General features: G+C 43.4%; 1 protein-coding gene across 1 annotated transcript; it reads right to left on the bottom strand.

Annotated features, from left to right (window-relative positions):
- Positions 1-242: 242 nt before the first annotated feature.
- On the bottom strand, positions 243-2097 carry insm2 (insulinoma-associated 2). The gene has a single exon (XM_028442560.1). It carries the CDS (start codon positions 1926-1928, stop codon positions 333-335), a length of 1596 nt encoding a protein of 531 aa, XP_028298361.1. The 5' UTR covers positions 1929-2097; the 3' UTR covers positions 243-332.
- Positions 2098-17539: the final 15442 nt, after the last annotated feature.

Below are 17539 nucleotides of genomic sequence, written 5' to 3'. Positions count from 1 at the left end.
GATCATTGAGCTAAACGTGTTCAAGTCATGGCAGGTGGACCAAATGTGGCCAATCAAAGATTAAAATCTGGGCTTCAGAAATATTTTGACAGTAGTAAAAAAACAAACATTGTTTTGTAAAATACTGAATTATTCTTGATGTTACTGCACATTACGGTGATTATCTGCTTAATATTAATGAGAAATATAATTTTAAATAAAAAGTTAATTCAGCTGTGATAGAGTGTGTGTGTGTGTGTGTGTGTGTGTGTGTGTGTGTGTGTGTGGTTGTTCAGCACCGTGGACAGTTCCACTAGTCTCTCACTGTCGGTCGCTGGTTCGTCTCCACCGGGTCACGGGGTCACGGTCATCTGCAGCAGCATCACCTGCCGCTCCTCGCTGGGATGGGACTTCTGCACGTGCTTGGTGAGCCCCGGGGAGCTGAAGAACGTGGAGGGACAGTGTTTGCACGTGAATATCTGCTGCTGCTCGCGCTCTCCGGTCAGCGCGTGGAAAACCGCGCCTCCGCCCAGTGTCTCCGCCAGCAGCTCCGCGTGCCACAGCCGGTGTTTGTCCCGGATCTCCACGGACGGGAAGCGCGCGCCGCACAGGTGGCACAGGAACACCGCGCGGCTCTGAGCGCTCGCAGAGCTCTCGTGCGCTGACAGGTGCTTCTTCAGGTAAGCCTGGCGGCGGAACTTCTTCCCGCAGTACCGGCAGTCGTAGACTTCTTCATCTGTCAGGGCGAACGGTAGGGAGGGGTGCTGGAGGGGGGGCTCCGCGGGGCTTCCGTTCAGCAGCACGCGGCCGCTGGGCGGGCTGTCCGCGGCTCTCACGTGCTGCTCCAGGTCCGCACAGTTCTCTACGGGGGTCCAGTACGGGACCAGCAATGGTCGGTGCTGGTCGTTCTCCTTCCCCTCCGTCTCCACCGGAGACCTCCCATGCTGAACGTGGTCGCGAGCCCCCTTCAGCGAGGGGCTCTTGTGTGGCGGGACTTCTCCCGCTGTTTGACCGCTGACCGGACGCGGCTTGTGCCAGCGGCGGTGGGATGCCAGGTTGGCGGGGCAGCTGAACACTTTGTCACACTCAGGGCACCGGTACTCCACACGCACGATACGGGAGCATTTGTGCTGCGCGAGGGAGAACGGGTCCCGGTACTGTTCCTTACACAGCTGGCAGATGAACTCCCCCAGAGGCTGGTTCCCGGTACCGGACGGCTTCTCTCTCCGTCTCCTCTGTTCCGGACTCTCCTTCTTGATCCGCAGACCGAGCACCGGAGAGGTCGTGACCTCGTCCTCAAAATTAAGTTTCCGGTTGACTTTGAGTTTTTTCGGCGCGTTTCCGGCTGTCCCTTTGGGGATTCTGTTCCCGTTCACGCGCTGCTCCGCTTCCATCAGTGCGTGACTCCGTGCCGCGTGCAGCTGTTTCTGGTTCATCACCGTTAAAGGAGCAAACAGGGACACGTGCGCTGGGCTCGGTTCGTGGCCGTAGGTCGTTGTGTAGTCGGTGACTGAGGCTGGGGTGAAGCTCAGGTGGAACGGCAGGTCCGGTAACTCCGGGGGCTGTGGTCCTCCTCCGTCCTGTGCCAGTCGGCTCGTGCCCACCGGGTTAACGGGACTACAGGACCCAGTCATCATCAGCTCGTGAGGAGGGAAGAAGCGGGAGAAGTCTCCAGCAGGACTCCAGGATTCCACCTCAGCCTCCGGGAGCTGCGCGCGCTGCTCAGCCTCAGCCTCCAGCGCGGACTCCACGTGCGGGCTCCAAGCATCCCTCACACCGGCTGTGTCTTCACGAGTCACCGGGAACTCTCCGTCCGATAACCGGGGGAGGCTCAAACTACTGTCCGCTACAGAGCCGTCTCCGGTGCTCCTGTCCGGTTCGCTGTCGCTCCTCGTGCGGTAGGACGCCGCTCCTCTCCGGTGTCTCTTCACCAGAAACCCTCGTGGCATTGTAGCAGTGCAGGGCGCGTGGCACCGGGTACAACAAACAGCGGCTTAAGGCTCGAGTGCACTTTGAAACGACGCTTTGAAGTGACCGCGGGGAGGAGGCGCGTGCAGGTGTGACGAGCACACGAGAGAGAGAGAGGAGGAAGGTCGTGCACGTGTCGGTCTCCTCAAAACAGTTCATAACGGGACTGGGAGCGAATCTCTGGCACAGTCCGATTTAAATCAGGAATCACTGATCCGATTGGATCGGAGAAAGTCCGCGTGGGGTCGGAAGCTTTGAAGTGTCCCATCGCTCTCCCTCTAAAGCCACGCCCCCAAATAGTTCTCTTAAGTCAGTTAATGAAGAATGTAGATGATTTTATCATCTACATGTTTGAAGTCTTCACTGATATCAAAGATGTGTTTGTATTTTATCAGAAAGTAAAATTATATCCGTTTGGTTCTGCCTTACAACACAAACCTGACCTTTTAAGTTTGTGTTTTTATATATATACAGTAATTTAAAGTTGTGTATTTCTATTCAGTATCTTCCCATTTTAATGTAGAGCCCTGGAGACTTTATAGAAGACCTCACTGTGCTTAAGAGACAAGTTTCATTTAATACAGTGGTTACAAATTAATCTGAATCTGATCAATAGGCTGTTACATCACACACACACATTTATTTGTGATCATTTATTTATGTTTCCGTAACATTGAACATAATCCATATGTTCTTAGTCGTGTCATTTCTGATCAACGCCCAGCCACTTTCTACGGTTCAGGTAACAGTTGTGGTTTCTACCTATTATGTTATTTTCCATAATGGCACATGTGGCACTGTTTTAGAACTCATGAATGTGTTATACTTAAATTTTGATTTGAATTCATTGGTGTTCATTTATTTAAAAAAATAATAATTGTATATTTTGACAAAAATTTTATTTTATACAGATGTCTTTGTGGAAAATAAATGTGTCTCTTCCTTTTTAAGTTTATACATGAGATGTTTACTGTATGTAAGGGAACCATGGCAGAATTTATTACCAAAAATACATGTGGGAGGTGAAAGTAACTAGTAACTTTTACTTTGAGTACTATTTAATTGAGCTACTTTTACTTGTACTTGAGTATTTTATGTATGATTTACTTGTACTTCAGTACAATTTTAATCAAGTTACAGTACTTCTACTTTGAGTAGGATATATCAGTGCTCCTGCGATGGACTGGCGCCCTGTCCAGGGTGTACCCCCGCCCAGCGCCCAATGAGAGCCGGAGATTGGCACCGGCAGACCCCTGCGACCCTAAACAGGACTAAGTGGGTCTGAAAACGAATGAATATCACTGCTCTTTACACCTCTGATGCTTCCTTATATGTTCGTGCAGGATGAGAATCGTTGATCTATACTGTGCTGGTTCTACAGCTGTAAATCACTGGTGCAGGGATTCAGATACACATCAGATCTTTGAGAGACCATTAATGACATTTACTGTCCAACTCAAGTCTTTGATTATGTGCCTGTCGAAACACCGTTATTGGCACAGCTATCCCCTTGTGTGTGTGTGTGTGTGTGTGTGACTATTTACACCCGCTCTCCCCCTTGAAGCTGTTGTAGCTGATAAGAGATCAGAGTGAGATCCATCTATATCCTCCCCCATGTTGAAGCCCTCCAGGCCAAACTTCCTGGCTCAACCATTGCTCCGTCCAGTTGCTGTAGTTGTAAAATGAAGGAGGAACAGCCTGCTAGAGTTTAGAATGATGCTAGCTGGCTGTGTGGAGGGTTGCTTGAGGATTTAGAGTTAAGAATTTCACCTTAATAGATTGGGTGCCTGATTCTATATTACAATTACAACTTCATTTAGCAGATGCTTAATTTTATCCAAAGCCACGTACAACCTAAAGCTGCAGTATGTAAAATCGTGAGACGCTCCCCCTCTCTTCCTGAATGAACTTACTAGTCTTTTTGTGAACACTTGGGCATACGCGCACAACTGTGGAGCTGTAAGCAATTTTTTTCTTAATAGATACTAGTGGCAAATGTAGGGACTTTATATTGTGTTATTGGAGAGTTTCTGATGTTTTAGAGACATGTAAGCACGTATCACATGCTGCTGTGAGGACAGTAACTGGGAGTTTCTACTGGATACGTCCCCACTGTCCGCCGTCTGGTAATCCCCACCGGTTGCGTTTTGAGTGCGCGACGGTGCACTGCGGTTGGACGACTGTGACATCACGAGATAGAGGAGTTCTCATGATATTAATGTAATTGCGTGACAACGCAGTTAAAAGTATGTGTTATAAACACAACAATAAACAGATAAACAGGTCAGTGTTCCTAACGAAGGAGAACAAGAAGGTTGGACTCTCTGGATTTGTTATAGCCACAGTTTTTAGCAACAGCCAACAGAGAAGACATTATGACGTTTTGGTGATGTAGTTACTTGAAATATAATCTGAAGTGTTTTATTTTGAAAAGTAGCCGGATATTTTATTGCAGGATACGTGCTTAATTTCCTGTTCAGCGTCATATGCTCTGTGCTGATTGATACGTCGTGCTCTAGTGTTTGCCAGAAATAGAAACCCTGCGTATATCTGGTGGAGGGCACTGGAAGGAGCAGACACGCACCACAGCGGACCTGGTGGAAATTAACACATAAACTAAAACCTATCAGCTCCGGTGACACAGCGGAGATGTAACGTAGTGGAAATTGGGGATAAGAGGTCCACAGTCACTCCTCACATACCAGCAGCTGTGCTCAGCTGATCAGAGCAGAAACACTCCACAGCCACACTGCAGATGAATTGCGTCTGTTCTCTCCACCTTAAATAATGTTTCTCTTAGGTTTACAAGGGATTTTTCCCACCTGTTATCACTAACTCTGAAAAGTCATTCCAAAGTAGAGTAACGGCCCTGGACTCTCTCTCCCCTCCCTCTGTGACTGATGTTCCACTGCCTTCAGACATCTGTGTTTGTGCACAGGTTTTGCTCATATGAATGTGTGTGTTATGCGCTGCAGCTTGTGTGTTCACGTATTGTTTAGGTTTGAGTGTGTGTGAGGTAATATGCACTGACGTGTGTCTAGTGTGTGCTGAATGTGCACACGTTTGGGGAGCATATGTATATGTAGCATCATAATCCGTGTACCCTTCGTTCTTTGGTTATTCCATTTTAAAACCAAATCAAAACAATAAATAAACGGTGTTGTTATTTTTGTTTTACACAAATTAATCATATGCCCCTTAAAATAAGTTTTTATACTTAGTTATATAACAGTGTGGCATCATTAACATGTCAATGTTAAAATAATAATAATAACATGCTAGTGACAAATTTTCCCCATCTGGTTACAGTTTGTTACAGTGAAAACAACTGTTTTAAAGCCATATTTTTGTAAAATTAAAAACATATTGCACCGTAGTAATTTTAAATAAAACTACTAGACACTTTTTTATCACTCACACAATTCCAAGTCTTACAATTTGTTAAATGTTACAGAATGATTCTTCAATGTGATGAATGTGACAAATGTCCTGTTTATTTTCATGGACAGATGTGTGGATGTTAGTCTTCACTACAGTAAATATTAACAGTGTAGAGCTATTGGCTATAGGAGGTTCATGTCCATTCACTTCTGTGTGTCTATAAATCAATGTCAAAGAAAACATGGTGAAGCTACTTTGTGAATCTTACAGAAATGATATAATCATTGCGCTTGTTCAGCAGCACTGATGTGTCCATGTTTACAGAGAAGTTAATAATACTGTCACTGAAATGAGTATTTTCTGCATTCATTTTGTTTTTAATGATTTAAACTTAATTTGCACAAACAACAATATTTTGGTGAAGCAATATTTTGTATCAGGCTTTCCTTTAAGACTTAAACATAACACAAGGACATGTGACTAGTAGTGGTCAGTGTGTGTTTAGAAGAGCCACTGTTGCAGTTCACACTTGGCTGTCATTCATGTGAAATTGATTGACAATGATTTGTAATTCCTGTGAAATGGATTCAGTGCAGTAGGCAAAAATATCGCGATATATCTCATCGCGAGGTACCTGGCGATACCCAGCCTTAGAATTCACTATGCTTTATATGTTGTCACCTCTAAAAAGTCCTGCCCCTCTCTTGCCACCCCATTGAATTTGTTCTAGATCCGCACCTGATTACCTCTCATCATTTCATTAAGCATCTTTGAATGTTTTCTTTGATGTTTATGCACAGTTTATGCATAGTTTGTTTTAGACAGTTTGTTTTAAATGTATAGATGTATACAAAGTTTTTGACATTCCACCTAGAATGTTTTATAGACTTTATATAACATACTGTACGTATTTCTTGCTTTCAGAGATTCCTAAAGATAAGAAATGTTCTGTTACTGGAAAATGTTTTATTGGACGCTCTGACACATTGGATGTATTGACACAAGTACTTACCTCATCGAATTGACATCCTTGACATTTATTTTATTGGTTAGCCACACCATGTCTTGTTCTCATGAACGTTATTTTGAAATGCTGTTCTTTATTATTATTAATAATAATAATAATAATAATAAAGAACCTAGTTTGATCTACATACACGTTTTTGTGCTTTTTTATTGCATGGGAGAGATTATTTTTACTGACAAATGTTTTTAAGTTTAGCAGAGTTGGTGTATGACAAGGCAAATGTATTTGTATAGCGTATTTCATGCATAAGGCAATTCAATGTGCAACAGAAAACATTAAACTGTTGAAAATCAATTAAACAAATATAACATTAAACAGGGTTTAAATCAACAATAAATGATTAAAAATCTCCCTCTCAGTCATACGCAGTAGAGAAAAATAGTGCCTTTAACTTAATATGTGAACATTTAAAAATGTTCACATTAGATGCTGACTTCAGCTCTGTTGACAGTTTTGCAGTTTGTTCCACTTCTTGGCAGCATAACAACTAAAAGCTGCTTCACCATGTTGTAAAAAAACGCAAGTGGATTTTCGTAAAATATTACATAATTGTTAACTTGTACAAATGTTTTAATTGTACATTTTTTACGATTGGTTAAAAGTTGTTAGTTAGTCGCTAGTAAAATAAGAGCATGATGATTTGTATGAAATGCAATAAAATTGTATACATTAGGAGAAATAAAGTGTTGCATGTTAACAATTATCATAACAATAATATAATCATAACATTGTGAGTTTGTATATTTAAAAATGATGTTCTTACATCAGGTGTGATTTAGTTATTAATATCTATTTAATAATAGATACTAGAGATGATCTGAGCCAAAACATGTCAATAAAGCCTGTAGTGCAGTTTCATATCTTTTAATCATTAAAACAAAACATTTCCTAGCTTTTTAAGCTACTGCTAATCTTCCTTTATGATCTCTAATAAAGAGCAGTTACTGCACATGTACAACTTTTAACGAGAGTGAGTGGGTAAAGATTAATGAGCAGAATCATCTATATACTGTTATATTTATTCTGATTATATAAATACAGGTATACATTAGTTTCATAGTATTTTAAAGTCAATATTTATTTTTAGGCCCGAGCGCCACAAGCTGTTGAAGGGCCTTTTGCTCTCATAGGGCTCTATTCTCCCATGTGCGTAAGTCTAAAAAGCCGTGCAGCGACGCTGTTTTTGGATGTGCACTATTCTCTGTACTTAAGTCAGTCACTACGCACCTTCATCCCAGTTACGCACTGTGGGTGGAGCAGCCCTGAAATGTGGGTGTTCCCATTGAAATCTGCCCTAGAGCGCATTCTCCGGTGTGCGTAAGTCCTTTTCCTCTTACGCGCTTCTAACCCTGGAATAAGTGCAGCGCCCCGATAAGGTGAAACATTATATTGCACTAGAAATATGGACTTAGTTACATTTCAAGCCACACGGAATCGTGTGATTAATTAAAACTCTGACAGACGCAGACTTCTGTCCATGTTGGTCACAGTGATTCAACTATTTTCATACTATGTCCAACATAAAGTCACAGTTTGATCCACTACAGAGTGAAACAAGCTGTCATATGCAGATGAGGATGGACCACAAACTGTTCCCACACATATTTTAATGAGGCTCAGCTCAGGTCACTTTAAACTATTTATATTTAAAACTGCGCATTATGGAAGCCAATAGTTCTGTTTCACTGTAAACATCCCTCTGTATTAAAGCAGGACGCTCTGCAGCCGCTTTATTTTCTCATATCTTAAGCACTTTACAGCGATGATGATGATGATCAAGGAGAGAAATTTGAACTGTGATTCGGACAGAATGTGGCCAATTCTCAGTCACACTGCAATAATCTAATCAAATCACCCTTTTATATTGTTAATCAATGAAGGCGTTTCAAATTAAATGTGAAATAATTTTCATGGATTTCAATGACATTTACAAACGGGAAAACTCCAGGTTCCGTGATTTCTAGACAGCCCACAAAAAATGACATCACTATCTCCTTTCCTTCAACCTGCCTTCATTGGCCACGTTTACATGGGAGATTTAATTCCTCTTTAAAGCAGAATAAAAGTTAATTCCTCTTTAACCTGACCTTGTAAACACATATTAATTTAATTCCGAATTCAAGTTAATTCCGAATTCAAGTTAATTCCGAATTCAAGTTAATTCCGAATTCAAGTTAATTCCGAATTCAAGTTAATTCCGAATTCAAGTTAATTCCGAATTCAAGTTAATTCCGAATTCAAGTTAATTCCTCTTTCTTGTAAACACCTAACTTGGTTAAAGCTTTAAGTTAAATCGTATCGTTTTGTGCTTGTGCGACTTGTGCGCTGATGGCGCGCTGGTGATGACATGATCCAAGATGTCGACGGCCCGGATTTCAGCCTAGACTATTTAATAAGAGCCTTAAAAGACATAGATATAATGAAAAGAGTGGATGGACGGAGGCATAAATGTGCTGACTTTAACACGGACACACAGACTTAACCCCCAGACCTAAAGTGGAATTATCTAAAGCCGAATAAACCTGTTTTCCATGTAAACCTTGTTCTGGAATTACCATTTCCATGTAAACATGAAGCAGAACACTTTAATTCCGAATGATTTAAATAGGAATAAATAATTCCGAATTAAAAAAAACATCATGTAACCGTGGCCACTCACACATACGCACTTTTCAGCTCCTTACGCGCGATGGGAGTGTCAGCAGCCTGGACCAGAGAATATGCGTTGGAGAGAAGTGCGTTACTGCAGGCGCGCAAAAAAGCACTTAAGTCCAGACGGGAGAATAGACCCCATAGTGGCCACTGTCAGGGAAAAAATGTTAGTTATGTTTATTAACATATTTACTCATAGACCTTATTCTTTTTAAGGCTTTAAGTTGAGACTTTTCATTTCTGCTGTCTCATGTTTTCTGCTCTCTTCTCGAGGTCATCTTCCCAAAACACATCTTATCCCTCAGACACAGAGGCATGACACAGTCACATGCCTACACACACTCACATAGTCACACATACACACCCAATACACATCCATTCATACACACAAACACCATACACGCACACACCTCCAACACTCACGACAATCAGGAGATACCAGAGAACTGGTTGTTTTGACCTAAAGAAGAAACTGTCTCTTTTCACCCTCTTCTTTCACCTCCTCTGTCCTCTTTATCTCCTGGGGGGAGGAGGGAGGGGGACTGAGGGGGAATATACGTGATGAGTTAGAACTGTGGGCCACTCGATCATCGGAGTCCGCCCGGGCGGTCACTAATTTTGTCCATCTTTGTACTCTTTTTTATTTAGTTTTAAAATAAACCTTTTATATAAAATCATCAATGCCTCGCCTGGACTCCATCATTCAACCAGAGCAATAAATCATGTCTCCAAATGAGGTCAACCGCAAATTTGCCGTAACACCACACTACAAGTTAAGGGGCGGAGTTTATGCGAACGCCACGTGCCGTCACTGACCCGCGCTTTCCGAAAACATATAGTTCTTGGTACTCAAAAAAGGGAAAACATCGTTATTGGGTGTGATTATCTTTCTTTCTTTCTTTCTTTCTTTCTTTCTTTCTTTCTTTCTTTCTTTCTTTCTTTCTTTCTTTCTTTCTTTCTTGCTGTCGGAACCAACTTTTCACCATTATGTAGAGTCTCAAAAATTAAAACAAAATTCTCTACTCTAATTTCTTGCTATTTTTGATTTTAAAAATGCAAAAATGTGACGCGCCAGCGCCCCCAAGTACGCCAAAAAGGCATTACGAGACAGGAATTGCCAAAGAAATTTATTCATTGTAGAATCATGAAAAAGGTAAAAATAGTAATATAATATCACACCAAAAAACACACAGGAAGTTCAGAATCTTAAATTGAAAATTGCAAAAATTGCTATTTTTGCTCACATTGTGGTTTAACACATTTCTCCTACAGCGTTTCACTGACAGGGATCATAATTGCTGTAGATCATCTCGATTTTTGATAACTTTTACGTTGTTTGCAGGGCGGAGCCGTGAATTTTAGGCAAAAATTACAAAACATTCAATTTTTAGAAAATGCTCCCATTTGCACATGCAAACTCCGATTTGCATCAATTGTGAATCAGTTGTTAAACTCCCAGTCCTAAACCAGCTCAATTTGGAAAAACGGACATTGTCTCGTCCTCCCCCCCTCCTCCGCCTTCGCTCGGCGCCGGCTCTCCCGTTGGGTTTGGCGTGGGGGGCTCCTGTCGGCCCGGGGTGCTGGTGGGGGGGCTGTGGCCTTCGCTTGGGGGGTGGGCATTGCTGCGCTGGGTGGGTGGCTCGGGGGTTGGCTCGTCTGGGGGCCTGGGGTGGTGGGGTTCGTGGCTTCGGGACGGGGGTGGTCCGGGATGGGGGTGGCGCTGGGGGCGGCTGCTCTTGGGGGCGGCACTTGCGTCCTGGGTTGTTGGGTGGCGGGGTGGTGCGGTGGGTTGCTCCGCCGGCCGGTCTGGGCGCCTTGGCCTGGTTCCCTGGGGCGCGCCTTCGCTGAGCGTGCCGCTAGCGCGGTGGGCTGGGCCGCCCCCTCCTCCTCAGGGGCTCACTTGGGGGACCGCAGGGGCCGGCTTGTGTAGCTTCGGGGGGAGGGTAGGGTGAGTTGTGGGGCCTCGCCCACGCTGGGGCCTCCCCTGGGCTGTGCTAGGTGGGTGTGTGTGGGGGCGCGGCCGGTGGCTGCTGTCCTGGCGGATCCGCGTCGGGGTGGTTGGTCTGCTGGCTGGGGGCGCCGGGCCCAGTGGGTGCCGTGTCAAGGCGGGGGTGCCCCGGGGGTGGGTCTCTGGGTTCGGTGTCTCGGGGTGCGCCCTCCCACCATCTGCCCGGGGACGGGCAGATGGTGGGACTCTGGGGACTCTGGGCTGTGCTGGCGTCGGGGGTGTCTCATGTCGGCGCGGGGGTGATTGGGGGTGGTCTCTGTGGGTGGGGGGGGCTCTGCTGGCGACATTGATGTGGGGTTGCGGTGCCTGGCTGGGGGAGCATGGGTTCGCCTACCTATCGGTCCGTGGCTGGCAGGGTGGCCCTGCTTGGGTGGTTGGTGGCATCCTCTCTCGTCGGGGGGGCCGGGGCCGCCCACCTGTGGAGGGTGCTATGTCGTGGTGTCGTGCGGGCCTGTGCTGGCCCTGGTGTGGGAGCTGGGCTCTCTCCTGCGCGGTCGCCGCCTGCTTTGGCGGGGCGTGCCGCTCTGGGCCGGCTGGCGGCGGGGGTCGCCTCCTGGACTGCTGGGGGATGTGGCTGGTGCCTGGCTCCGCCTGGGGGGGGGGGGGGCCCGCCGTGCTCCGTATGGCCGCGGCGGTTCGGGGGGGTGCTGCGGGGGGTCTCCGGTTGTGCTGCTCGGCGCGTCTCTGGGGCCCGCGGTGCCGTGTGCCCGTCTGCGCCGTCTGCCCTCTCCGGTGGCCCGCCGTGCGGACGGACCGGTCTCCTACCAGACAGGCCTCCTACATGGACACTTCACATCACTCACTCCCAGCTGGTCTGGCTCACCCACTTGTTGCACCACACTCACATACCCAACCCTTGGGGGGCTGGATGGTGGGGCTGGGGGTGGAGGGGGCCGCCGCCTGCGCTACTAAGTAGTGGCGCGGGGGCGGCACTCCCACCTCTGGCTGCCCTACTAATCCCTCCAATTTTAATTACACCTCAACACACCACCCCCCGTAGGGTGGGACCACCACTTCCACCCTCCGGAGCTATTGCACCACATACACATATATACACATAGGCTGGATGGGGAGCACCCCTCCATCCACCCTTTTTTAATAGGGGTTGGGGGTTGGGGTCGGTGGGGGGATGCGCTGGGTGCTCGGCTGCTTGGGGCTTCCTCGGATGTGTGTGTGGGGGGCGGTGGCTGCCTCTCGGCCTGGGATCTTGGGGGGTTGCTTGGCCGCGGGGGGGTTGCCTGGGGCTCCCTGTCCCCCTTTCTGCTGGCCTGGCTACATCTGCGGGCCCAGGGCAGTTCCTGGGCTTGCAGTAGCGGTTTTTTTTTTTTTTGCACATATGCTATTCTTCTATTCTTCCCCACCTTTTTTTTCTATTTCCTGTCTTGAGTCTCTCCTCCCTGCTCCCTTTCCCCTCTCCTTCCCCCTCCACTTAGGTGTAACACTGCTCTCCCTTTTTATATCCTCCCTATAATAAAAGATTTCTTACCCTTCCTTAGGGAGGGCTGGTGATGGTCACAATTAAAGCAATAAAATAAATCAATGTATTTTATTGCAATAACAAAATATGCATTGCTGTCTCATAATGATTGCACTTCCTGTGGTGTTGACCTTTGACAGCATGTGCAGACAAGTAAAAAAAAAAAAAAAGGAAAAACGGACATTGGCGCATTAGCGCCCCCTACAGAGTGAAGACAATTTAATATGGAGGGAAAAAAGTAAAAAATGTTTGGAATTTTTTTTTGTTATGTAAAGTAATAATGTGGTGATATCATGGAACTGGAGCAGACTGGCTGCTCAACTGCCCTTAACTGCTTTTCAACTTTATACATTTTGGTGGAAGTAAAGTAGGGAGTAAATGTTCTGTCAATATGAGGAATAGATTTACAGCTGCATGACACCAGTTGGCAGTGAGGTGGATAATACTTAAGGTTGTTGAAAATGACTATTGATTTAAGCATCTTATCAGTGTCTCTTCTAACACAGCAGTGTGATGCAGCTGTCTGTCAACCTGTGTATCTTTGATCTGAGAGGAGCCGAGTGGGAGATGGACACTGCCTGAACACACACACACACACACACACACACATATAGAAAAGTAATGCTTTATTAAGCAAATAAAATTTGTTTAAATTTGTCAGAAAAATTAAAATAGTGACAAACTAAAAGATGACAACCATAAAAAATTGTTTAAATCATTGGTTCTCAATCTTTTTTTGGCTCGAGTTTCCTCTTTCTATAACTTTTGAATCCAAGTACCCCCTTTCTCTGACTATCACCTTTTGCTCCGAATTCTGTGAAAAAACAATGATAGAACATAATGATGGAATGAATGACACATTTAAAAAAATCTCATTTTGTAAATAAGTGGAATGAAACAGTTTTTAGTTCCTCCTGAATATATTTATTTCTATAGTTTTTATCATTTCTTTTCATCTCCCTCCTGATGTGGGACCAAAACTGGCTCTTGTTTTTTCAGTTCATACTTTAATCAAAATCATTTCTATCATCATTTTGTGTGTTTTTTTGTTTCTTTTTGTGTATTTTGTCATTGTTTGTCTGTTCTTTTTCTTATTCAGTATATTTTTCTCTTATTTTGTGTATTTTTGTTGTCGTTCTGTGAGTTGCTGGTAATATTTAGTATGATTATAATTTTTCACTAAAAATAAACATAATAAAACCCATTATTTTTAATGCTTTCATTTGTAATTTTCTACACTCATGTACCCCCATTTGAGAACCACTGGTTTAAATGATACCTATTTACACTGAACTGAACATTGTATATTTTACAGCTTTCAGAAATCCTTTGATTGTTTATGTTGTTTTTACGTCAATTTACTGTTACTCATTCAGTGTATGTTCTTTGCTTGATAATCTAGAATAAAAGACGATATTTAATATTTCTATCAGATTTAGTTAGTCTGTTAATGTTTAATATATGGATGTTTGTTCTCCATTCAGTGTATGATGGAGCTTTGTCGCCCTCTAGGGGCTCAGGGTACCAACAACATTATGTTTATAATGAAAACGGTAAACATCACGGTAAAGCTGACTAATTTAAAACACTGATTTGTTCTGTTAGGTATATATTCCCATGTACTGTCACAGTCTTTGTTTTTGCTTTGTTGTTTTTTACCACAAATGGTTCTGGTTGTTTGTTTGTGTCACATCAGATTGTTGCAGTTTTCAAAGTGGTCGACTCGAGATATTTTCGGGATATTTCACAAAAGTGGAATAAGTATAGGCTACATCTATGGAGTTACATGTGTGTATTTATTATACAATCAAAAAAAACAATGTTTCAATCCAAAGAAAAATCAATTTAACCAACAAAGATAGTTTCAATTAAAAAAAAAGTTGACTTCAATCAAAGTTAAATATTTTCAATCAAAGAAAAAAAGTATTTGAGATTCATATAATTGCATTTGAACACTTTTTTTTTGATTGAAATGTTTTCTTTTTTTTGATGGAAGACACAAATCTATCTAAACATACATCCAGGATAACATGGGGCCCGGCTAGAAAAAACCCTCTCTGACACGTTAACTTTCTACATTTTACTAAATCCAGCTTACGCTAAAACAAGCAGTGGCTCGGCCAAGCTAGGACCCTGTGCTACGAAGCTAGATTTATTCATCCATCCTTTCTGTACGGAGTTTGCGTGTTCTCCCCATGCTGCATGGGTTTCCACCGGGTACTCCAAAAACATGACTGTTAGGTTGACTAGAGTCTCTAAATTGCCCGTAGGAGAGAATGTGAGTGGTTGTCTGTGTGTTGCCCTGTCCAGGGTGTACCCCCGCCTAACGCCCATTGAGAACTAAAGATAGGCACCAGCAGACCCCCACGACCCGGAAAACAGGAACAAGTGGATCAGATAATGGATAGACAGATTTGTTTGATTCTCATTAGTTCTCCATGAAACCAGGGCCTGGACTTCTTCAATCACGTTTGATATTTCAATATTTGTTACTGTACGTCAGTGCAGATGTATTCAACGTGCAGCAAGTGTACCCTGCAAACTTATCTGTGTGTGTGTGTGTGTTGTAATGATAATCTCTCTTCAGTGATAACCTACTACACGTGTGTGCTAGAGTCTATCTGTACATTACTGTGGTTTGCTTTTCATTTTCTACTGTTTCTTTGTTTACGTTGTCCTGAAAGAGTATCTGTTCTCATTCTATTGATCAAAGTGATCAATGACTGATTCTGTTATTGATCTCAGTGCAACATTGTTCTGTGAACCAGAGCATTTTGTTGTAAACGTGGGTTGGACTAAATGTAAAGTTAGGTCCTACTGAGTGAAGTTTTTTTAAGTTATTTTGTAAAAATGGTCAACTTTGAATGTGACAGATGAACAATGTCCTCAGGGCTCTGTTCTTGGACCCTTTCTGTTCAGCCTTTATATGCTTCCTTTAGGACTAATTCTACACAAATGTGTTAGCTCAGCAGATATTATGATGTGTTTAACTACTGGTTGAAAACATTAACCCTAACATGTAGGTGCTATTGAGTATCTGAATCATTGTTAATGGATCTCCGCCAATCAATCAAGAACAATCAAGAATTCCAAGATGGCGGCCATCACTTTAATCTTTCCATAACTTTGGTTCTGTTAGATGTAGAAACATGATCTTTGTGGCAAAATGTAAGTTTGTGGGGACAAAGATTGCTATGAAATGTGTTAAAATAGTTTAACTTTCATCCAGAGCCAGATATAAGATGACCACCACAACACTTTACACATGGAAAGGGTGAAATTCTGATTTATTTGCAGCCACAACTGTGTATGACAAAGATGTTTAATGGTGTTTAATGGTGTGTGCTGGCAGGGGATTCGCTGTGGGAGAGGTAGTTGAGGGTAGGGCTGCACGATTAAGGCCAAAATGATAATCATGATTATTTTGATCAGTATCACAATTAAAAATCACAATTATTTTTCATGTTAGGCTAAAATCTGTATTTCTTTTCCACTACTTAAAAAAACAATAAATTAACCAAGGGTTACCTAAATAAATACACTATTACAGAGTGCTTTTACAAAATGCAACTAATTGGAAACAATTACAGCTCACAGCTCTCATCAATCCAAAATTTGATTAATTGTGCAGCCCTAATTGAGGTGATGTAATCTGTTTTGGCAATCTGAAATTCCACTGTGTCACAAAACTGGCTCAGGTTCATGATAAAAACATGCTGGACAGGGGGAATCAAGGGCAAATTACATTTATTAACTTAACCTAAACAACACAGCTAAATGACAAAACAACCCATCGGAGCATAAAAAACTGTCGCAATTTTTGAATGCAGGAGAAACCCGGAGAACCCAGAGAAAACCCACGCAAGCACGGTGAGAACATGCAAACTCAAATGTCCACACCAGGGCTTGAACCTTTTTCCAGAACCTTTTTGCAGTGAGGCAGACGTGCTAACCACTGCTCATTAATCCTCTGGAGTCCAGGGATTAACTGGACGTTTTTTAACTACTTTTGATTTTATCTTAATATATAAACCATAAAAACAGTTAATCTTGGTTTAGCCAAGCCATTCATGACCATGCTGGCTTTTACCATTCCATCAAACTAACCATCACTGGTACTGATGTGGGTTAATAATGGGTTCTCTAACTTGTGTCATCTGCTTTGAGTCTCTATAAATCTAAACCATATTATCATTATTCTTCTGCATTCACCAGGGTATCCAAAACCCTTTTCTGTTCTTCCACAAGTTCTTTTTTTTCTCTTTCCATCATTTCCAAATGTTTCTCAACCTCTTGTTTCAATAACTCCAGGGATTCCTTTTCCTTCATGTGATTTTCTTTCATTGTCTGGAGCTCATATTTGTGATTTCTGTTCAATTGTTCTACCATATTTTTTTGTTGATCTATCTTACACTTTAGAAGTTTTTTCTTTTCCTTGAGAACCGAACATTCTCCTTCAATTTCAGAGAATGTTTCACCAACCTTCAACTCTTTAAATACGCATTCAGGATCAAAGTTCTCTAGCAGATGGGCAAAGGCTGCAATAGCCCTTTCTTGTTCTGTTCTAACGCGACATAGCAGCCGGCCTCTGTCAGGACAATCCAAAATGACCTGCCTGATTAGCTCATCAAAGCACTGGGAGTAGACCTGTCTCCGGACAGGACAGATACCCCAGGATAGAGCCTTCTTCTCATCCAGCTCTCTATCCAGACGCTCCTTCAGTTCAACCACTTCTATTCGTGAGGCAGGTGTAGCAGACACCTGCTGAAACCAAACCTTCTTCCCTTCCTTCCATTCTCTGGGGGGAAAAATGTCATTCAGAATTTTCTGTTTTCCTTTTTCATCACGGAGGGGGACTGACGTGAAAGACCCTTCATCTTGTGAGTCTTTGACCTTTCTGATCAAAACCTTGTTGTCGTACTTCAACATGGACTCCCCAGGTTGGCTCATGGTGCCTGTTGGTTCAAGACATGCAACACACACACAACACTGAGCACCAAACCAAACCGCTACTATTATCCTCTATTTAAGTTCTAAAAAAAAAATC

The sequence above is a fragment of the Gouania willdenowi genome, unplaced genomic scaffold (assembly GCF_900634775.1).
Source record: "Gouania willdenowi unplaced genomic scaffold, fGouWil2.1 scaffold_55_arrow_ctg1, whole genome shotgun sequence".
NCBI lineage: Eukaryota > Metazoa > Chordata > Actinopteri > Blenniiformes > Gobiesocidae > Gouania > Gouania willdenowi.
Note: the sequence above shows the minus strand (reverse complement) of the source record. Positions and strands in the feature narration are given on the sequence as shown.

Coding starts and splice junctions, on each gene's coding strand:
- insm2 (XM_028442560.1), bottom strand. CDS start 1,928: ATGCCACGAGGGTTTCTGGTGAAGAGACACCGGAGAGGAGCGGCGTCC.